The 21,919-nt window shown below is 31.9% G+C and overlaps 1 protein-coding gene across 4 annotated transcripts; it reads right to left on the bottom strand.

The window, feature by feature from the left end:
- Nucleotides 1–638: 638 nt before the first annotated feature.
- Nucleotides 639–21,672, bottom strand: LOC143049910 (uncharacterized). 4 transcript variants are annotated; one of them, XM_076223675.1, is made up of 13 exons: nt 21,630–21,672; nt 17,954–18,062; nt 16,832–16,942; nt 15,652–15,720; nt 14,510–14,609; nt 12,883–12,999; nt 12,150–12,244; nt 10,941–11,062; nt 7,306–7,529; nt 6,348–6,458; nt 5,298–5,354; nt 3,666–3,778; nt 639–819 (listed from the first exon to the last, which is right to left on the bottom strand). In XM_076223675.1, exons 2-13 carry the CDS (start codon nt 18,023–18,025, stop codon nt 667–669), a joined length of 1,344 nt encoding a protein of 447 aa, XP_076079790.1. In that variant the 5' UTR covers nt 18,026–18,062; nt 21,630–21,672; the 3' UTR covers nt 639–666. The 4 variants fall into 4 exon arrangements, with proteins under 4 accessions (XP_076079790.1, XP_076079791.1, XP_076079793.1 ...); XM_076223676.1 differs by having other exon boundaries at nt 21,620–21,650; XM_076223678.1 differs by lacking the exon at nt 21,630–21,672 and adding an exon at nt 19,491–19,882.
- Nucleotides 21,673–21,919: the final 247 nt, after the last annotated feature.

Raw genomic sequence — 21,919 nt, 5'->3', positions numbered from 1 at the left:
AGATGTTTTCTTTTATTTGTATCCATGTGATGAGTCAAGTCTTTTTCAACTTTACATATAAAGTTCATAGAGGTCACATAAAATGAAACGTTCTAAAACACTTAGAAAGTGTAAAATACAGCAGGTTGTTGTTTCCAAAGATTTAACTGTATTTTGCAAGGATGTTTACAGCAATATAATATTGTGCTGCCAAAATAATTTTTCAAAAATCAAAAATCCAGCATCTCTTATGGCAGCACTTTTTGTTTAAGGGGGTAGACCTTGGTTCAGGGAGATAACTCTTTAAATCAGTTAAGCGTTTGTAAAAGTCAAGTTTATCAATGTGTTTTAAGCATTTACCTGAAACAGATTGAAAATAATCTATGTAACCTAGAAGCTTAGAATATATTTTTGAAAATGGTTGACACAAACGTACTGATGATTTTAAGAGTTATTTCCCTTAACCTAGGTCTACCTCCTTAAGTAACTGTTATTTATCAAGCACAAGGTAACATAGTCTATGTTCTTTAACTTGAAAAAAAAACAAGGCATGAACAACTGTGTTTTATGGAATTAAATTGTCCAAAGTTGCCAGCTTGACTTCATACGAAAACTTTTTTTCATACTATCTAAAGATATGTCATAAAAAAAAATGTTGTTTGATCAAAAATATTTTTATTGGAAAGACTATTCACAATTTAACTTCTGTATTTTGGAATCACTTTGTCCGTTTTTGATACGTAACACTGCTTCACCAAGTTTGTCATAATCACTGAGATCGTTATAGATATGACAAGAAATTCTTACATACAGAACGCCATCAACACACTTTATTGGTACCTATAAAATAGAAAGAAAATTTCATTTAAATAAATGTTTTCACAGATCTTCATATATAGCTGTTGCACATGTTGCATTTATTTACTCTTTCTAGCTGACTTTTTTACGATTTAAATTCCTGATACTTTCTATTTGCAAAATTTGAATAAATAATCACTCACAAAAATCAGTTTGTTAACAGTATAAGATTAGGTACTGTTTTTCAGAAAGAACGAACATTTAGTATTTATAAATAAGAGGATGCGGTATGAGTGCCAATGAGAAAACCCTCCATCCAAATCACAATGTATGAAAAGTTAACAATTAAAGGTCAAAGATAGGCTTCAACACAGAGCTATGACTCACACTAAACAGCAAGCTATAAATTACATCAAAATGACTAGTGTAAAACAATTCAAACAGGAAAACCAACAGTTTAATCTACATAAAAAACAAGAAACAAGAACTTATGAACCACCAACAAATGATAATAGGCTCCTAAATTAGGACAGGTGCATAAAAATGTCCAGTTAATGACACTTTATACAAATAAAACGTGGACTTCCGTTAGTGTTATCAGCAGGAAAACGGATTGTTATCAACCAAAAATATTGAAGGCTGTGTTTGATAATAGAAACTATCTTCCCTTTCCCTTGGTTACTCAACATAAACGACCATAAATCATACTGAAGTGAAAAAGGGATACCGGTTAATTTTAATGTCTGTAAATAAAAAAAAATGCCTCTATCAAATGTCATGAATGTGATTTAAGTCAAAGTGTCAGCAATCCAACCACTAAAAAAACTAAGCCAAAAGATATCTAGAGGACTAGGGGTTGAAGTCATAAAACTTTGCTCAGTGCTCGGAGCACAAAAATCATGCTCGAAACACAAAATCCAGTATTTTGATTGGGTGATTCTTGAGTCTGAGTACAAAAATTGTGCTCGAAAGTTTCATGACCGCAAGGCCAGATATGGTCTTAAACAAGAGACATGGTTATTGCATATATCAATTTGTGTATTCCTGTCTTAAATTTTTGCTAATAAGCTTCATCTATATTCTATTTTGTACTTTTGTTGCATATTTGTTTGTTTTATAGTGATTAAGATTATAACAGAATGTTGACAGCTGTACCCCTTTTTTTGACATTTTTACCTATTACATGTATTATTTCAGTTTGTTTTGTTCATACATCATTGTCAATATAATGAAATTTGATGTAACTGTCATACAAGTGAGAGGTATAGCTAGCTTTAAACCAGGTTTAATCCACCATTGCATATAAGAAAATGCTTGTACCAAGTCAGGAATATAACAGGGGCGTAGCAGCCGGTACGGCAGGTACGGCACTCGCCGTACCAATAATGTTCGTTGGTACGGCATGCCGTTCCTAAAATTTATATATAAAATATAAAAAAAATAAGGGTTTTCAACGGAAATAAAGAAAATAAAGATTTTACAGAAAAAAATCATGATAGAAAGGTCCATGTAGAAGTCATAGCAATATACGGTATACATGCATAAGCATAGTTCGAAAACTCGTATACGTAGTATATACGATAACGAATAATTGCCCTGTATTAATCAAAGTACGGATTTTTTTTTACTTACAAAAGATTTTAATTGACCATGCATATGGTCATGAACAGTCATAGTACTATCAATAGCATGTTACTGCCTTCTACAATTGTTCTGGTTTAAACACAAATGGCATGGAAGAATCAAAGTTAATTAGAAATCTCAAATGGAGAAACAAACGTTGTGCGGCAAGCATGGAATTTTGTGCGACTGGCATACAAGATTAAAGTTTAGCAAGCTATAAAACCAGTTTTAGTCCAGCATTTTCTACTTTAGAAAATAACTGTACCAAGTCAGGAATATGAAAGTTGTTATTCATTCGTTTGATGTGTTTGAGCTTTTGATATTGCCATTTGATTATGGACTTTCCTTTTTGAATTTTCCTTGGACTTCAATATTTTTGTAATTTTACTTATTACACATGTCAGTCTCTGAATTCCCCATACTTGAGAAAAAGTTATGAATGAATTTATCAGAGACTTTTAAAGATTCGCCACAAATAAAAAAATCCCTGATTGACACAAAAATATTGATATATAACAAAAGACAAACACTGATGATGTCCCCCACTTGAGCAGGATCTGTTTACCCTTCCGGAGCACCTGAGATCACCCCTAGTTTTTGGTGGGGTTCGTGTTGTTTATTCTTTAGTTTTCTATGTTGTGTCATGTGTACTATTGTTTTTCTGTTTGTCTATTTCATTTTTAGCCATGGCGTTGTCAGTTTGTTTTAGATTTATGAGTTTGACTGTCCCTTTGGTATCTTTCGTCCCTCTTTTGAGATAGGCATATGATCATTTTAATTTCGGGAAAAAGTTCATTTGCTTCATTTTCTTATCCTAATGATGAAAAGGCCTTTTAAACAGTCTGGTTTCCAGCAACTATAAGCAACACTAAATTCAATCAATTGTAGCTGAAGCCAACCTTTGGGGGTGGGATTTTCTTGCCATGTTGAAGACAAATTGTTTTCAGTCTGTTCTTCAATCAGGATAATATTATCTCTTCAACACATTCTCCTTTTTTGTTCTCAATTCTAATAAAATTTGTTCTAAATAGCATGGTTTAGAAAAGTGTGTATTGGACCATATATCTAAGGGCTATTCCATAAAAAAATGTATGGGGGTGTTGGAAGGCAGTTTTTGTCAGCACCCGCCACCCAGACAATTGTATTTGAGAATTATAGTGCATTATAGTGTGAAAAGTTGCTCTGATACCCATCACCCATGTATTATTAATATAATGTGCCTTCCAACCCCCCATACATTTTTTTCTGGAATAGCCCTAACTCACCTCTATATTAAATTGGTGATAAAGTTGATTTTGTAAAGACTCTGCATTACTGTATTCAATCTTGGTGGTATTTCTATAGACATCTGGTGGTATTTCTACTAAAGCCATACAACCTTAAAAAAAAAATTTTTTTTTAAATCTTGTTATCACTTATTCTGAGTACACTTAAAGGGGGTACCGATCTCTTCAAAAAAATGGATTTGGCTTGATTAATTTTCATAAAATTTTGAGAAAATCTTTCCTCTGGACTGTAAACCAAATATCAAGAAATTTGAGCCCCACCATTTACAACAAATAAAAGTGTTTAACAACCTTGACTGGCTATACACCTATTGCACTGTCAATACCATTTACAGAAATAATTGCATTGCTTTATAGCATTTTGACGACACTTACTTTGATCATTGAAAAGCTTTATTTTTCTTTACTAACAATGTGTGATGAAAACGTTCAGCTGATTTTTAAAAAGCTAACTCACTTGCAAGAGGGGTCTCATTGGGGGGTTCTGATCCCGGATCCCGCTTACTGTTTTGTCAGATTCCCGCATCCGGCTTAAACTATGTACCTAAGCAATTCTCATTTTTTTTGTAATTTCCCGTGTCCTGCTAGACCATAATTCCCGTTTTCACGGCACATTAATTAAACTTTCCCATGTCACGCTTACGAAAAATCAGCAGTCCCGCGTCACGCTTAGACCCCAATGAGACCCACTTGCAATGTAGGTGTTTTGTCCCCCTTTAGATTGGAACTTTGTGTGTTTGTCATTGTGTTACAACAGTTGCTTGTGCAAATCTAATGAGTAAACCCCTTTTCAACTCACTATTTTAATAGTTGTTTTATGTAGTGCTATTACACATCACACACTCACAAATATGTTAAAACCCTACCCTAGACATTTTTCATAAGAGTGTTCCCACATTTTTCAAAAGAATGTCCCCAACTAGAGGATTTTGTGAGGGAATTGTTTCTGGTTTCAAGCTGACAGTCTGCAATATCTGTTTTTTTTTATTTAAATCTTAAACCTTAAATCTGGTTGTGAGTTGATCCTTTTAAACTGTTTCATTTTGTGATCCCCAGGTCTTCCATAATTTACTATAAGGTATTGAATCTGCTTCTTCTTAAAGGTTGCACATGTACAGTGGTAAGTAACTTTTTGTTGGAAAGCTTTGACAATCAAACCATATTTTCTTATTTGTATACTAGTATTTAAAATTCAAACACACATCTGAAGCAAATATAAAATTTCTATCCTGGTATTTATGATGAGTCTATTCCGAAAAAAAATGGTGAGCATTTATTATTGTGAAGCACAATTTACTGGTAAAAAAGTGATTGAAAACCTTTTTGAATAGAAATCACAACTGAAATTAAGAATGTGAGTATTATTATTGCAAACCTGATAGTCACATTTTTAGAATAATAAAAAAAAAACATTGCAACAATTTCGAGGGGGGAGGGGGTATAAATTATTTAAAAAAAATAATACAGACATCAAGGTAATTAATCTTATTCAAACCTTCCCCTTAAATTTTCATGTCAATAAAATAATACCCTATGATGCTCCCCTGCATAAATAGGTGGGTATATAAATGCTATCTATTTGCATACAATATTTCTCTTTATTTTCCTTACCAAACATTTCTTCTGGGGCTGCTAAACTTGTTTCCCATTTCTTTAGTAATAAATTGCCTAAAAATATAATAAATTAATAGGTTAATAATATATATCAAAATAAAAAGTATGAATGAACAACCCACGTTTTTTTTTATCCTGGCAGAGCTTTTACTTTCTTCTGTTGGTATTAAAAGTTCAAGATGAAGATTTATTTGCCTGCATAGTTTTTGTCTGTTCTTATCACATTTAAAATTATTTATAATATTTTTGAAACTTTAGATTACATGGTTACTAAAGCCTAAACACAGAACAGTAGGGATGAAAATTTGATTGCTAAACTTCCAGAGATGTTTTTTTCTTACATGCAATGAAATAATGTGTGAAATTTTGTCTATAGTACTTAGACGATATAAAACTTTACCCATACCAAGTATTTCTTTATTTGAAACAAAGATAAATTCTGCCAAAAAAATTAAAAGTGCAAATCTATATATAGCTAGTAAGAAGAATATGTGGAAACAATCATGGTATAACACCTAGATTAATACATCAGACTGAGTTTATCTGTAGTTTACATGCTTAAATAATGAAACCCCAGCTCTGCAATAAAATTGATGAATACTCTGGCAAAACAGTACCTTATATGTCTTTCATTTAGATAATTACATTCCAAGTAACTAAGCACAGTCAAAAAGAACTGTAAAGTGGTTTATTTTCTGGAAATTTTACGATTTCAATGACCAGAGGAAAGGTTTAGTTAACATGCTTTTCTAGCCCTTGAATCTTATCCCTATTAAAAATAAGAATTACATAAGGAGACATCAAACGTAAAATTAGTGAATAAAGCTCTTGGCTTAAAAAATTCCACTTTGCAATAACTAGCAAATATGACCATTTTTTACACATTTTTCTTCTAAAAGGGTTAAAAAAACAAAAACAAAAAACACTTGGTAGCTGATTGTAATAGAATGTTATGGTCAGGGATTTCTATATAAAAAAAAAAATGACTACAATAAAATTATATAAAAGTATAGAAAAAGCTGTTAAACCATTATAAATATAACTTACATGCTTTCTTACATAAGCCATACATATATTGCCGAATCTTTGATGGTCCAACTGAATCCCAAAAGTCTATCACAGTATGAAGAGCAAGGAAAGGACTGTAATCATGTAATCCTGTAAAAATGAGAAAATACCAACATGTCAATAAAAAATCATAAGTTTAAAAAACACACTTTTATTGCTATTCATCATACTGTAAATTCAAAAATTATTGCAATGTTTTTATTATGCCAAAAATGCGACAGGGTTTATAATTGCAATAATTTAAACTTGCATTTTGAGTGTGAATAATTGCATGCAATAATTTCTAAATTTACAGTGTTTGTTTTTTTATTCTTATTTTTTTTACATAAATCAGGCTTTTACATTGACCTATAATGGTTTACTTTTATAAATTGTTATTTGGATGGAGTGTTGTCTCATTGGCATTCACACCACATCTTCCTATATCTATTTTAGTTTTCTCTGTGAATTGTTAAACATTTGTCAGTTCCAGTCGTTTTATAGCTTGCTATATGCAGTATTGTTTTTCTCATTGTTGAAGATTGTACAGCTATCTATAGTTGCTATGGCTTCTATGTTATTTAGTCTCAGGTTGAGGGTTATCTTATGGCAATCATACCACATCAAATATATATGAACCACTCAATTGATAAAGCAAATTTACAAAATACTTAACGGGGGCCTCAGTGGCCATATAGTCTAAATAGTCACTACTGTAATCACTAGGACATTCAACACTGAGGTTGTGAGTTTAAACCCCACTCATATTGATGCACTCAACTCCAATCTTAATTGACTAGGATTATCAGTTTTCCTATCGAAGGTTAGTGGTTTTCTTCGAGCACTCCGGCTTCCTCTACCAATAAAAACTGTATGCCAAAAAAGAGCCCAAAAGGGGTGCTTACAAGTGGCGTTAAAACACAAAACAATCAAATCAAATCACAATACTCAACTGTACCTGCCCAAATAAATTCTGAATTGAACCCAGAACCAAAACCATGTGATATTATAAGTGGGTGTGTCTTGGACTGCAGATCTTTCTTCACATACATAAATGCACATCCTTTGGGCGCACAGAACCATTTATGTGCATTACTGATGTAGTAATCTGGATCTAACGTCTTCACGTCCAGGTCTAAAGCCCCTAGACCATGGGCTCCATCTATCAACACAGGTACATTTCTGTAAATAAAGAATGCTTTACATTGTGTTGTTGATGAGTGAATTTCATTGCATACCTAAACAGTCAGCTAAGGGCCATTCCATTAAAATGTATGTAAGATGGTAGGAAAGGTCTTTAAAATATCCCTACAACGGGGTACAATCAAGAACCATTTTTGAGATAATTTTACATAATGGTGACAGACACAATCTGCTATAAGATCCATGATCCACATTCAATAATTAAACGTCCCTTCCCACACTCTCATATATATTTTAATGAAATAGCCCTAAGCAGTTTTGGCTGTTAATGTCTTTGGTGTTTATGCTCTCAAATGTTTCATAGTTTTGACCTATAGTTTTTCAAGTACAAATATAAAGAACAAAGTAACTATTTTCAAACAAACAAAATATAAAATGAACACAAGCAACATAAAAAAAAATCTCATATATGTAAGAAAATATTTTGCGCATATATAAATATAATTTTATTATGTTAGTATGTGGCCCAAGAAAACATTTATATTGTAGTTTTCATTTTTGTTGCAAGTTATACACTGTCCACACTACGGACTCCATTTGATGAAGTACAATAACTTTCGCCCTAGACCATGTTCCAAGTTATCTTATTGCCCCAGTTGCTCTATCTGCCAAAGTCAAATTAAAAAGATTTACATGTACATCATATTTATCAATTAATGCCGAAATCTAACATTGAAATATAAGGAATATTTTTTTATCTAATACTGTCAATTTCTTTCATCTTGGATAAAATTTGGCTTTAAAAGTGTGTCATGTATATGAATGTATATTCCTATATAAATACATAACAAGAGTGCACAGGCTGAAACGTCTCGCCTTCTTTACTAATCATTGATATTATGTTGATAGTCTTAAATATAAAGCTTTCTTACAACTGTCACATAAACTCAACATTAACCAAGAAAACTAAACATTGATCAATGAACCATGAAAATGAGGTCAAGGTCAGGCAGACATGTACAGCTAACAATTCTTCCATACAACAAATTAAGTTTACCTATTGCTTATAAATTAAGAAAAACAGACCAAAACACAAATACTTAACACTTAGCAATGAACCGCGAAAATGAGGTCACGGTCAAATAAAACCTGCGCGACTGACATATAGATCATAAAATATTTCCATACACCAAATATAGTTGACCTATTGCATATAGTATTAGAAAATAGACCAAAACTCAAAAACTTAACTTTGACCACTGAACCATGAAAATGAGGTCAAGGTCAGATGACACATGCCAGCTAGACATGTACACCTTACAATCATTCCATACACCAATTATAGTAGACCTATTGCATATAGTATAAGAAAAACAGACCAATACACAAAAACTTAACTATAACTACTGAACCATGAAAATGAGGTCAAGGTCATATGACACCTGCCAGTTGGACATGTACACCTTACAGTCCTTCCATACACCTAATATACTAGACCTATTACTTATAGTATCTCAGATATGGACTTGACCACCAAAACTTAACCTTGTTCACTGATCCATGAAATGAGGTTGAGTTCAAGTGAAAACTGTCTGACGTGCATGAGGACATTGCAAGGTACAGCACATACCAAATATAGTTATCCTATTACTTATAATAAGAGAGAATTTAACATTACAAAAAATCTTAACTTTTTTTCAAGTAGTCACTGAACCATGAAAATGAGGTCAAGAACATTGGACATGTGACTGGCGGAAAGTTCGCAACATGGGGCATCTATATACAAAGTATGAAGCATCCAGGTCTTCCACCTTCTAAAATATAAAGCTTTTAAGAAGTTACTAAAGCCGCCGCCAAATCACTATCCCTATGTCGAGCTTTCTGCAACAAAAGTTGCAGGCTCGTCAAAAACACCAGATGTATGCATGTAACGTGCTAGTAATTCAAAAGTCGTTGAGCGTTAACTCTAAATATTTGTTTTTCCTTAATTTTTTGTATATGGTTTTCTCTTTTGAATTGTTTCGCATTTGCCTAACTAGGGACTTTTATAGTTTACTTTAATTTATAGGTTTTGCTTATTTTCTAAGGACAAAGATTGACCTGTAGGTGCTAACATCTACTCTTTTTTGGTTTTTATAATTAGAAGATTGTTGTCTCCTTGGAAATCATATCACATCTTCTTTGTTTTATATCAAGGTGGCTCTTACCGAAACGACATGCTTTTTTTTAGGGATGGCAACGAGTACTCGGGTACTCGCTCGAAAGGCAGAGTACTCGAGTACTGTTTTAGTACTCGGATACTCGTTTGCTGTTATACATCTTGAGATATTTTTCTTCAAATTTCCACTCACTTTAGTTCAGATGAAATATCCCCTTCGTTAGTTACTATTTGTTATAGTAGTACCATCAACGTCCTTTTCTTCCGAGTGAATGTTTTCACGTGCATGCACTACTTGAAACAAAAAATAGAAAGTCAAACAGTCTCTCGTCTGACGCTGTTGACCAGATCATATTTCTTAATAACTTCGGTGAACCCTACGCAACCGATTAGAGACATTTGAACGGTGGTTATACACGGATCAACACTTTCATGGATTAATAATTAACTCATCACGAGTGTAAAACTTACCTTTGTTCGTTAATAAACGTGATTGGTATGAGATGTATATCTAAATTAATTTAATTACTCTTTGTTTGAAACTTAAATAAAGATAGGAGAAAGTACGAAATCAACTTTCAAACCCTAAAGTCAAAAATAAACTGACAATGTCATGGCTAAAAAAAAGGAAAATAAGACAAACGATAGTGCAAAAAAAAAAACCACAGAAAAAAGTAAGACTGAGCGACACGAAAAAAGCACAAAAAATTTGAAGTCTAATTAATTGACAAATTAATGGACAAGTCGTAATATAAAATATACCGACTCCTCAGGAACAGATGATAAAAATGTAGTCTTCTTTGTTGGATTTTGTATGCAAATATTTTTAATTTTATTGGAATCTTGTTCATTCACATTATTGTATATATGTCTCTGGGTTCATGAACATGTAAACAAACAATAATTGCTATTATGATAGGTTATTTGTAGAAACGGCGGTCGATAATTCATTGTTTAATTGAATAGCAAGCTATGTTTGTAATTAATTTGTCTTAATATGTTTATGAAAGGTAATAACAAAAACTCTGCATTCCACCTAAAATCTAAACTTTTCAATAGACGTTTAAGATTCATCCGAGTACTCGCGAGTACTCGAGTATCATAACCGAGTATCCGAGTATTAAATTTCAGATATTTTGACATCCCTACTTTTTTTATTTTCAAATTTATTTATTTAATATTTTTTGAGTTCTTCAGCCAAAATTTCAATTTTGATATGTACTTTAATATACAAATTAGAAGGGGTTTGTATAGATTTGTGAAGCTCACAATTTTCAGATCAAATTTCTCACTTTTCTTGACAGATATCCACAAGTTCTTTGATAGGCAATATAAATGGTGTATTACTTGGAATGTGGTCAAACACTGCCAATTTTGTTCCTTTCTTCAAACTTTTCCTCACAAGATCAACAATCTGAAAATAAATAAGTTCTTCTGTTTACCAACAGAATATCTACTATAATAAAGCTGCATTTAAAATCTTTGTTGTCATTTCTACTTTCCAATTATAGGTAGCCTACTCACATCAAACAATGATTTAATGTAATGAAAATTGTTGACCTATTACTTATACAGTCTGAGAAATGAATCAAATCATAAAACTTAAAGTTGCAAATAAGCCATAAAAAGGATCAAGCTACAGGGAACTCTTTCAGATGGACATAAAACCAAGAATGGAAAAGGGGAATGTGTTGTGACCCAGACAATGCTCTTAAACTCTGTATATGTAAATTATTCTGCAGTTGTTGGGAGGATTTTTTCACGTAACAAAAGAGAAATACTTGTATAAACAGTTTTTCTTACTTTTGTAAACTTACAGAATTTTGTTATCATTGCAATAAAGCCTTTCCATTATTTAAGTGAACCTGTAAATATATACTTTGATATTATAACACAGCTTATATTGTGTTTTATTCAATTTGTTCTACAAAAATTAGAAACTGATAAAATGCAATCATAATTTCTTCTATTAGTATATACCCTTTTTACTTCAAATGATGAACAGTTACCATGGTTACAGTCTTAACAGTAACTGACTGACTGATTGGTGTTTAACGCCACTTTCAACACTATTGTGCTGTTTTTGTGGTAGTCAGTTTTTAGTGGTGGAGGAAGCCGGAATGCCTAGCAAGAACCACTGATCTGCATGGGGAAAAACTGACAATCCTAGTCAATTCTAAGATTGGAGCTGAGTGTACCTGCCCTGTGAGGGATTGGAACTCACAACCTCCACGATTACTGGCTAGTGATATGTTGTTGGACTATTTAGACCACTCAGCCAACAACCTCCCTCTTAACATTGATATTATGTAGTTTCATATATTTAAACTAAATGCAAGTATATATACATGGTTGTCAATTTTTAAGAAATTAATTTGGGTGTTTTTTCAAATATTTTGTGTATTGAAATAACAAAAAAGTGTTATCAAAATAGAAAATAGAACTTGTTTTGATAAGAAACATATATGTGACATCAAAATGAAGAAGGAAAGAAAAAATACCTGCTGGTTACCTGTTACAGGTAATGTGACTGTTTCCTCTTGTAAAACAGCACCAGTAAGTTCACACTGCCATTTGAGAAGTTTTTTAACTGCACCTGAAATAATAACATTTCTATAGTTTTTAGGGGAAAAAGGTAGACTGTGGACCATAAATACATGTATACATTAGGCTTTTTTATAGCTGACTGCTATCAGTATTAGTTTTGCTCATTGTTGGGAGTCTGAACAGTGACCTAAAGTTACTTATAACCTTGGAAATATGGACTCTCATGGATAGTTGTCTTATTGGCAATCATACCACATCTCCTTATTTTTTTCTTTAATTATACATGAAAAAGGGAAAACAACAATGCCCATTTTCAAAACTGAAGCTCGTGAATGCTAATGCAACAGCATGCCATACATCCTGCTTCTAGTATCCGACTTTTAAATGAGTACATGTACCGTATAGCGGGTTATTTTTAGACAGGGTGTAAATTTTCGCGGATAGAACAAATTTTAATAGTGAACATTCAAAGGTATTGATAAAAGTTTTGAACCCACCAAAGTAAAAACCACCAAAATATTTCATATACCTTATTCAATGAAAATCACAGAATTTTACACATGCGAAAATAAGCTGCTATATGCGTAAATAAATAATTCAAGATTTCCTAGCCTATCAATCAATATTTTCAAATTAAAAAGGTTTCATTGTATTTTCATTCTGTTGAATAGAAAGATGTATGTATACCATATGTTGTGCTCAACATATAAACTGTATCTCCTTTTTGTAGACTGGTTCCTTTCACCACAGTGTTAATGGCAGTTGTTGCATTGGTAACCAGAACAAGGTCACTAGGGTCACAGCCTGAAAAATAAAACAAAGTGAGAATATGATAACTAGAAGAACTGAAGAAAACAAACAAACATTTCAAGAGAGCAATCAAAATCACAAGTCTAAAGACAGATAAAAACAATAAAAAGAAGAATAACGACCTATAAATCTTTAAAAAGAAAATTAGAGACTCTAACATGACATGCTTGATTTGATTTGTAAACAACAGCATGATAAATTCTCGATACATCTCAACTTAATGCAGACTCATGCAGGGATGTACATATTAAAGGCTTGTACATATCATTTCATCCTTAAATACACATGCATTGTAACCTATGACCAAACACTACGTTTTTTACCTGTTAACATGTAAATTGAAAAAAAGTGTCAGAACTGCCTTATTCTCTTGCATAATAAAAAGAATACATGCTTTAGAGCATGGAAAATGTACAAATTAAAATACTGTTAAACTAAAATTCTGTTTAATTACAAGAATGCTTTTGCCACATTTACCATATTTAAAAACACACCATACAAATGAAAGCTGTCCAGCTAAAGGTTATTCATGTTATTCTTTTACATGTAATCTCCAAACACGAATGATATTGCATTAAAATTTTGAGGTAGGTGTTGCTTAATTTTCTATTCTATTGTATTGTTAAAACAGTTATGTATTTCAGCAAATAAACAGGGCAGCTCACTTGTTACATGTAGTTACAACATATCAACTGTAAATTTGTCAGTAAATGGTAGTCGTGGAAACCGAACTGTTTAGGTTGAGATTAATAAGGATTAAACACATTTTTTCTAGAGGATGTTTAAGAAATAATTCATGCAAGCCATACATTTATTGAAAGTTATAAGCTTTATCTTATAGATGGTAGAATAGAACAGCTACACATACTGCACACTTAACGTCACTTCATGCTTTTGTTAAATTATTTAAATAACCATAGATGTCCTATTTTAAAATATGATCAAATTAATTCATGAAACACATATATTTGTTATTCTTTTCACATTTCAGCTGGGCTGTTTTTATTTTGTTTTACGTAATCCCTCTCTTGTCATGCTAATGATCGATAAATGTCAAATTTTATAGCCCTTGCCATGTGAAAATTTCCCAAAATCTATGTCTTGCATGAACTATTTCTACCAAAAATAAACAATTTCTACCCAGTTGGTGGAATCGGTTACTGTGAATTCATTATTATTCTTTGGATACCAATTTTCATGGGTTTCGTGGGTACATGTGAACCACAAATTCAAATATTCAACGAATAACATATTTTCAATAGGCTTTGTATCACTGCTTTGTATACAGAGATTGGCCAAACCACGAAATCTAATATCCATGAAAATTTATACCCACGAAAATAAATGAATCCACAGTATGCTGTGCAGGATAATTAAACATAGTGTGATAAGTATTTGTAGTTTATTGGTTGGTTATAACTGGATAATATGATTACATAATTATATTTTTATATCTGAACCATGTATTATACTTTCGTTCCAATTCTGTGTTTAAACAACAAACCTACAAATTTAGCTAAACGTCTACTGATATATACCAGATGTGGAATTAATTCTCTGTCAAAGAATCTCAATGGTTGTCTTTCTGTGTAAACCTGCCACTTCTACAAAAAAAATTCAATAAAAATTGATAAAATACCCCTTAAGAATTTAATTTTGAATATAACATGTCTTCTGATTGGCTGACAGTGTTCTGTCTATCAGCTCATAGACATAATTTAGCATGTGACCATCATGTCATTAACGCTTTTTCATGATTTACTCCAGCTTTAAATGGAATTTAAGAAATGACTGCAATTTTTTTTTGTCTATTCGAAAAAAACATCAAAACTGTGGTTCAGTTTTTTATCTTAATATTTCAAATAGACAGAAAAAATATTACAGTCATTCCTTATAGAACAAAATAGGCTGTATGTAGCATGAAATTGCGTGTTAAATTCTCCTTTAATGGCTTAAAATCTTATTACTGCCACAATTAGTAAAATGCTATATTAATTGTTAATTTTGCAGTCACAATTATTTTATGAATAATCAGAACAAGTTTTTAAAATTAAATAATGTGGTGCATTTCCATCACATTTTAGGATAGTGATAGATGCCATAACAATAACTTGTAAAAGTTGTTTAAAACAAAAATATACCAATCATCTTTCCACATTAGCTCAATATCAACATATTAGATTTTAATAAATGCATGAACTTTATCCGAGGAATCAATATGTCTTAGTTGTAGTACTAGTTACTTTCCTTTGAATGTTTGTCTTTAAAGATATCATGATGATAATCAAAAGGGTGGCTTATTAACAATTATGAGAGAAGAAAAAAAAATCCAAACTGGTAATTAAATTTATTTTTAGGTAATTTTTGTGTTTCCTAAATGAAAAGGAAACCCTATTAAAAGAAATGTGAATTGAAACATTGCATTTGGTTTAGGTGTTTGACATTATTAGACTTTATGATGTCATCAACATGTTTATCATTTTTGAAACCTTCTGATTTTTCAAATTGAAGTTTATCACTCCAACCCAATTTATTCATTATATTTCTAAACCAAGCCTCATTCTGTGATTTTAATAAATTCACCATACTTATGTGGGACCTTTTTTTTTTATATAATTTATCCCATTCACTATTCATTTTTTTTACCTGTGCTGTTTCCATGGCTTGTTTGAGAACACCTCCAAAAGCTCCATGGTTAATGAAAGTACAGTCCTCCTGAATAAACAAGAATCAATAAAAGTTTAGTAATGAAAAAAAAGTGTTTTTATATATAACTGACTATGCAGTATTGGTTTTGCTCATTGTTCAAGGCTGTATGGTGACCTATAATTGTTAATTTCTGTGTCATTTGGTCTCTTGTGGAGAGTTGTCTCATCAGCACATCTTCTTTTTTAAATCAATTAGTATTATGTTTACTAAACCACTTAATCTGATTGTCTTCTGATTTCTAAAGTAAGGCATAAAACTACAGGCATATATAGATACCACACAGGAAAATTTTTTGAAAATAATTTTTCTCTGGATTCATTATTTTTCAATGCATTCCAATCTTATATGGATTTCGTTGGTACAGGTGAATAACAAATTTAAATGTTTAACACAATGCGTACTGTGAAATCTTCAAGAGTACTTCTCAAATGTAAATTAATTCATTTTCAATTCTTAAATAGTCTGGCTCATAGAAATTTTATTGTCTTCTTTTTGCCAAATCCCTTTATACTAAAATAATCACAAACACGAAATAAATCTACATTTTAACCTATGGGAGACAACTCATGTTAGTTGAAGTCAAAACTACCATTATCAACACACAATAGTTGTCTCCCATAGGTAACAGGTAGGTTTCTAGGGGGAAATTGTGTACTATTAGCTTTTAAGTTGTCTAGATTTACTTCCATGGAAGATATAAATTTGAAATGAATGACTGTACATTCCTACCAACTATTCAAAGTAAAATAAACCAAAATCATATTCAAAAATTAAATTTCAATCATTTCAAGTAAAGATGAACAACTTAAAGTTGACCTTTTTCCAGTTTCCTTAATGGATCTGAACATAAAGTATTCCTAAAGAAGGTATAAAATGCTAACTTTTGATTAAATTATATTATTACTGTGATTCATTTATTTTCGTGGGTACCAATTTTCGTGGATTGCGGAAAACATGTTCGTGGATATTAAATTTCGTGGTTTTGCCGAAGTTTGCATTAAGCCTAAAAAATTTGCTATACGTTGAACATTTAATTTCGTGATTCACATATACCAATGAAAGCCATGAAAATTGGTATCCAACGAATAATACTGAATCCACATTAGAATCAAAATACCTCCAAGTAGAAGTGACTTTTTTTGCACTTTTTACCAAACTCAAATTCATCATTCTCTGTGTCTTTGAAAGTTGGAAGATCTATAGGTACTCTTGGAGGACTATATTCTTCCTGTAAATGATATGCAAGTGTGTTATCTGTGAAAATTGAGAACAGACATCTGAAACATTATGAAAGTGTTTTATAATGCAATAGAAAAATAACAGTTTGACAATTTCAATGATTTAGTTTTAAAGGCTCATATATCATATTCAAACAAGAATGTGTCTAAAGTACACAGATGCCCCACTCGCACTATCATTTTCCATGTTCAATGGACCGTAAAATTGGGTAAAAAATCTATAGCTATATAATTTGGCATTAAAGTTAGAAAGATCATACCATAGGGAACATGTGTACTAAGTTTCAAGATGATTGGAATTCAACTTTATCAAAAACTACCTTGACCAAAAACTTAAACCTGAAACGCACTTTCATTTTCTATGTTCAGTGGACTGTGAAATTGGGGTCAAAGGTCTAATTTGGCTCTAAAATTAGAAAGATTATATCATAAGGAACATGTGTACTAAGTTTTTAAGTTGATTGGACTTAAGCTTCATCAAAAATTACCTTGACCAAAAACTTTAACCTGAAGCAGGACGAATGGACGCACAGACAAACGGACCCACAGACAAACGAACAGACAGACAGACTGACGGACGCACAGACCAGAAAACATAATGCCCCTATACTGTCGTAGGTGGGGCATAAAAATTGACAACAAAATTGTATAATTACAGAAAACAATAAAACCTACAAAATTACATGTTGGTAGAAACTTCTTAACTCACCTGCAAACTTTTAAACTCTGAATTAAAATTTTACTAAGGCTAATGGGTGACCTGTAAATGGATAGCAATCTCAGTAGTAATCATACCAAACTTCCTAAGACTTTACTCAGTACTGTCCAATAATCGCGATAATATAATGACAAACTTTGAACATTTAGTAATTTTACAATCATAACAATAACTAGGAAAGAATCTGTTGGAATATGTACTTCATATTGTAAATAGTATTAAACAAAATTAACTTATAAAAGATAATAAAAGTAAGTTTTCTAATTCTAAATTTTTAAAATACCTCTGATAAACTGATTGTGCCTTGAACATTTGATGCATGGAACGACCCAAAATCTCTTTTGTTGTCAGTCATTGTGTCTTTTCTGTATCACGACAATGCACTAGATACACTACAATATAAATGATAAATTATATATATACAAGTATGGGTTGTACAACATATAAAATAATGAACTTAATCTCAATTTGAAGAGGCAAAAAACAGAATGCTTTCTTGGATAGTTTAAGATTGTTATAATATTTCTATACTTATGTACTTTCTAATATCTTTATGAATTTTCTAATTTGATCTTTTTATTGTTGAAAACATCATAAAAATTCATCCCTTTATCATGTTTATCCTTGGTTGCTTTCAGATGCTTTACCGGTACAGTTGTTGTATGGGTGCTCTCTTCGAGGTCCCCTGTTGTAGTATACATACTGGGTAGCTATTCAGTTAAAGTTGTCATTTGTACTGGAGAGGTTGAAGGAAGCATACGAGAAAGGTTGGAAAGGAAATAGTTTGAAGAAAGTTAGTTGAACACAGTGAAGTGTATGAGAAAGGCTGAGACAGTTGGTTTGTTACAAAATTTCTAAATGGAACTGGTGCTAAGGTTTTGAGTTAAACATAGATCTCTCACTATTGCAGTGAGTGTTTGCTGATAAACAATACCTTAGTGCTACGTACCCTGTTGTTCCGACAGTTATAGACATATTTTTTTAATAAGGTTTCGTACGAAAGATTACATAGTTCAAATTTGTTTCATACATTAGTTTTCTTATAGGTTACATACATTTAGGTTTCAGCCTCCAGTTTCAAACATTTGGTTTTAACAAGTATAAGACTGAAAGGGTTTTAAACAATTTTAATTTATAAGGTTTTGGATAAGGTCAAGTAGGTTGAATTTTAAATTCATTTTATGTAGTATTTGTTTTATATTTTGTATTGACTTTAGAAATTTTGAATAGCTCTTTAATCCCAGGAAACTGGTATGAACCCAATAAAAATATTAAAACGTCCCCACCTGGTTACACGTTACACTAGACAAGTAAACATAAGAACATACAAGTGATTTTCTTCATCAAATAACTATACCTTAATGACACAACCAATCAGGATTTGAGCAATGGGCCTAGATCTGGGTTGACAATTGCCAATCCAGAAATTTTCATATCAAAGGAGGACCCCTTAATTAAAATAAAGTGAAATCCAGCATCTACAGCTTTCCTCTTCATCTTCACACAGTTACGTTGTTGTTTTCATAGAACAGTGCAAGGTTCATGTTCGGAACCATATTGAAATAGATTGATGCAAACATATACATAATTTATAAATAGCATATATCATACAAACTTGTAGCTGCGGAACCGTAGCTCTTAGGTCCTTATGTTATTTTTTGACTATTTGTGGCCATAGTCAATAATAGTCCGCAAATAGTCAAAAAATAACATAATAGTCCGCAAATAGTCAAAAAATAACAAAAGGACCTAAGAGCTACGGTTCCGCAGCTAACAAACTTGATGATTTCTTATCAAAAGGAATCTATCTCTTTATAAACCTGAGATGCAACCTGGGCCCCCTCAAAATCTTCCTCTGGTTGAACTAGAATCCTACCAACTAGATAGATCATTCATCATAGAATTTTCAGTTTTCCTCCATCAGGAATACAGCTGGGCATTTATCTGTATTGGTCTTAGTTTCTGTATCTGGGTTGACTTTTTTCTTGTTTTGTTTTAATATATTTTGAGGATGAGTGAATCTGGATAGTGGCCATGGTAGTCCAAATAATTATGACGTCTGGCAAGGCTATTTTGAAATTTTTCGGGACCTCGAATGTCATAAGATCTGTCAAGTCCGTGCTGGTGAATTGGGAAGACAAATGTTAATTTCAAATTTATGTATGCAATGTTAGTCCAAATAATTATGACATCTTGGAAAGTTATTTTAAATTTTTGCTTTGACGTTTTAATAGCCTTTCAAGATGTCATATTTGGACTTGTATGCATGTATGTACTGGTAAATTCCTCCATTATACAAGAATCCCTAGAGAGCTTTGAGGGTACAGTGGAGTTCATGTACACTCCCTATATCATGTATATATATGTATTAATGGAGATGTGTCTCTTATGTATATAAACAATATATACGACCATTTTTTCCAAGGACACTCAATTCCCACCCAACACAAAGGGTGCGCTAGGACACCGGGACGTTAAACTGGACCCTTGTTGTTGTTCAATCTTATCTACACAAGTATCGAAGTATCAATCAGTGGGTAGCTAGTTAAACCAGGACATCTGTTATTATGATGGAGAAGCTGAAGTGCTCCAAGAGAACCACCGGGCTACTTGGCGGAAACAGACAAACTGGAGGGATATCAGAAGATTGATCTCCAGGTCAAAGTAGGGGAAACTTTGACGAACTGAGGCCTCCAAATTATCCATTCTAATAAACATGTTGTATGTACAGTGTGTTACTTACATAACACAATAACCCATGGTGGTGCTCCTAAGTAAAGGAGGCTTATATATATAGCATGTGACATGCACACTGTCACTAACAAGAATGCAAGAAGGGGAAAACATCATTCTAAAATATTAAACAGCGTACCGTGATTAATATGGGGACGGAGTCCCCAATAACAGTAGAAAATTCAATAAAAAAAAAAATTCGGGAAAATTTCCCGAATTTTTTATTGTATACTAATGAACTCAAAATCGTTCAATTTTATTTTTGTCGTGTTTTGTAATCCCGGACCTGCGCAGAAATGTACAATGTACTTCCTTTTTCCGGTCTCGTTTGTATGAAACTTTGAGTAAAATAAATCTTTTATCAGTCTAGTATAAAATAGGAAGGAACGCGCAATACCAATTTCATTTTTAAAAATTCCTTGATATGAAAAAACGTTACCTGATGATAGCGTTTCTTTGTTTACATTGCATATGACGTCATAATTTAAACAACGTCACAACTAAAATCCCTAACAACAGAACCAAAATCGGAAACGTTCCGGTATTTCCGTTTCTTTTTTTTAACAAATATTTAAGTTACAAAAAAAAAATTCATACAGACTTCGTCCCCATTTACAGGTAATGCCTGCCTCATATTATGGGGACAGAGTCCCCAATAACAGTAGAAAATTCAATAAAAAAAAAATACGGGAAAATTTCCCGAATTTTTTATTGTACCAAGGAACTCAAAATCGTTCAAATTTTTTTTTTGTCGTGTTTTGAAATCCCAGACCTGCGCAGAAATGTACAATGTACTTCCTTTTTCCGGTCTCGTTTGTATGAAATTTTGAGTAAAACATATATTTATCAGTCTAGTATAAAATAGGAAGGAACGCGCAATACCAATTTCATTTTTAATAATTCCTTGATATGAAAAAACGTTACCCGATGATAGCGTTTCTTTGTTTGCATTGCATATGACGTCATAATTTAAATAACGTCACAACTAAATCCCTAACAACAGAACCAAAATCGGAAACGTTACGTGATTTCCGTTTCTTTTTTTTAAAACAAATATTTAAGTTACAAAAAAATAATTCATACAGACTTCGTCCCCATTTACAGGTAATGCCTGCCTCATATTAAACTGGCATTTATTTAAAAAATGGATTTATTTTATCATATATTTTAACATTTAGCCTAGATATGTTTTATCAACACTTTTAGTTTTTGGTACCTTCTTGAACCTTCTTGTCCCTCCAATCAATGATGGGAATATCAAAATTGTTCACTGTCAGAATCTCCGAACACTATCACTAGAAACCAAAATTTATTTTCTTCTAACAAAAGTAAACCACAACGAACGCGATTCTGTATGTTTTATTGAAATTATTTTACTTTAAAATTAAATAATATGATGAGATGAAATTAGTCTCTGAGAATGTCAATGCTTTGTTTCAACGCTATGTTATTAAATTAATTTCTATTTGAGTACATTATGGTTTTGTTTTTTTTTAATGTTTTTTCTCGAACTAAC

The sequence above is a fragment of the Mytilus galloprovincialis genome, chromosome 10 (assembly GCF_965363235.1).
Source record: "Mytilus galloprovincialis chromosome 10, xbMytGall1.hap1.1, whole genome shotgun sequence".
NCBI lineage: Eukaryota > Metazoa > Mollusca > Bivalvia > Mytilida > Mytilidae > Mytilus > Mytilus galloprovincialis.
This window is presented reverse-complemented; position numbering and strand designations above follow the sequence as displayed.

Excerpts from the sequence above, each read along its gene's own strand:
- LOC143049910 (XM_076223675.1), bottom strand. The coding sequence starts at position 18,025 with ATGACTGACAACAAAAGAGATTTTGGGTCGTTCCATGCATCAAATGTT. Across the intron at positions 6,459-7,305 it reads TTCAGAATTTATTTGGGCAG|GATTACATGATTACAGTCCT; the intron begins GTACAGTTGAGT and ends TCATTTTTACAG. Across the intron at positions 3,779-5,297 it reads AGCCCCAGAAGAAATGTTTG|GTTGTATGGCTTTAGTAGAA; the intron begins GTAAGGAAAATA and ends TTTTTTTTTAAG.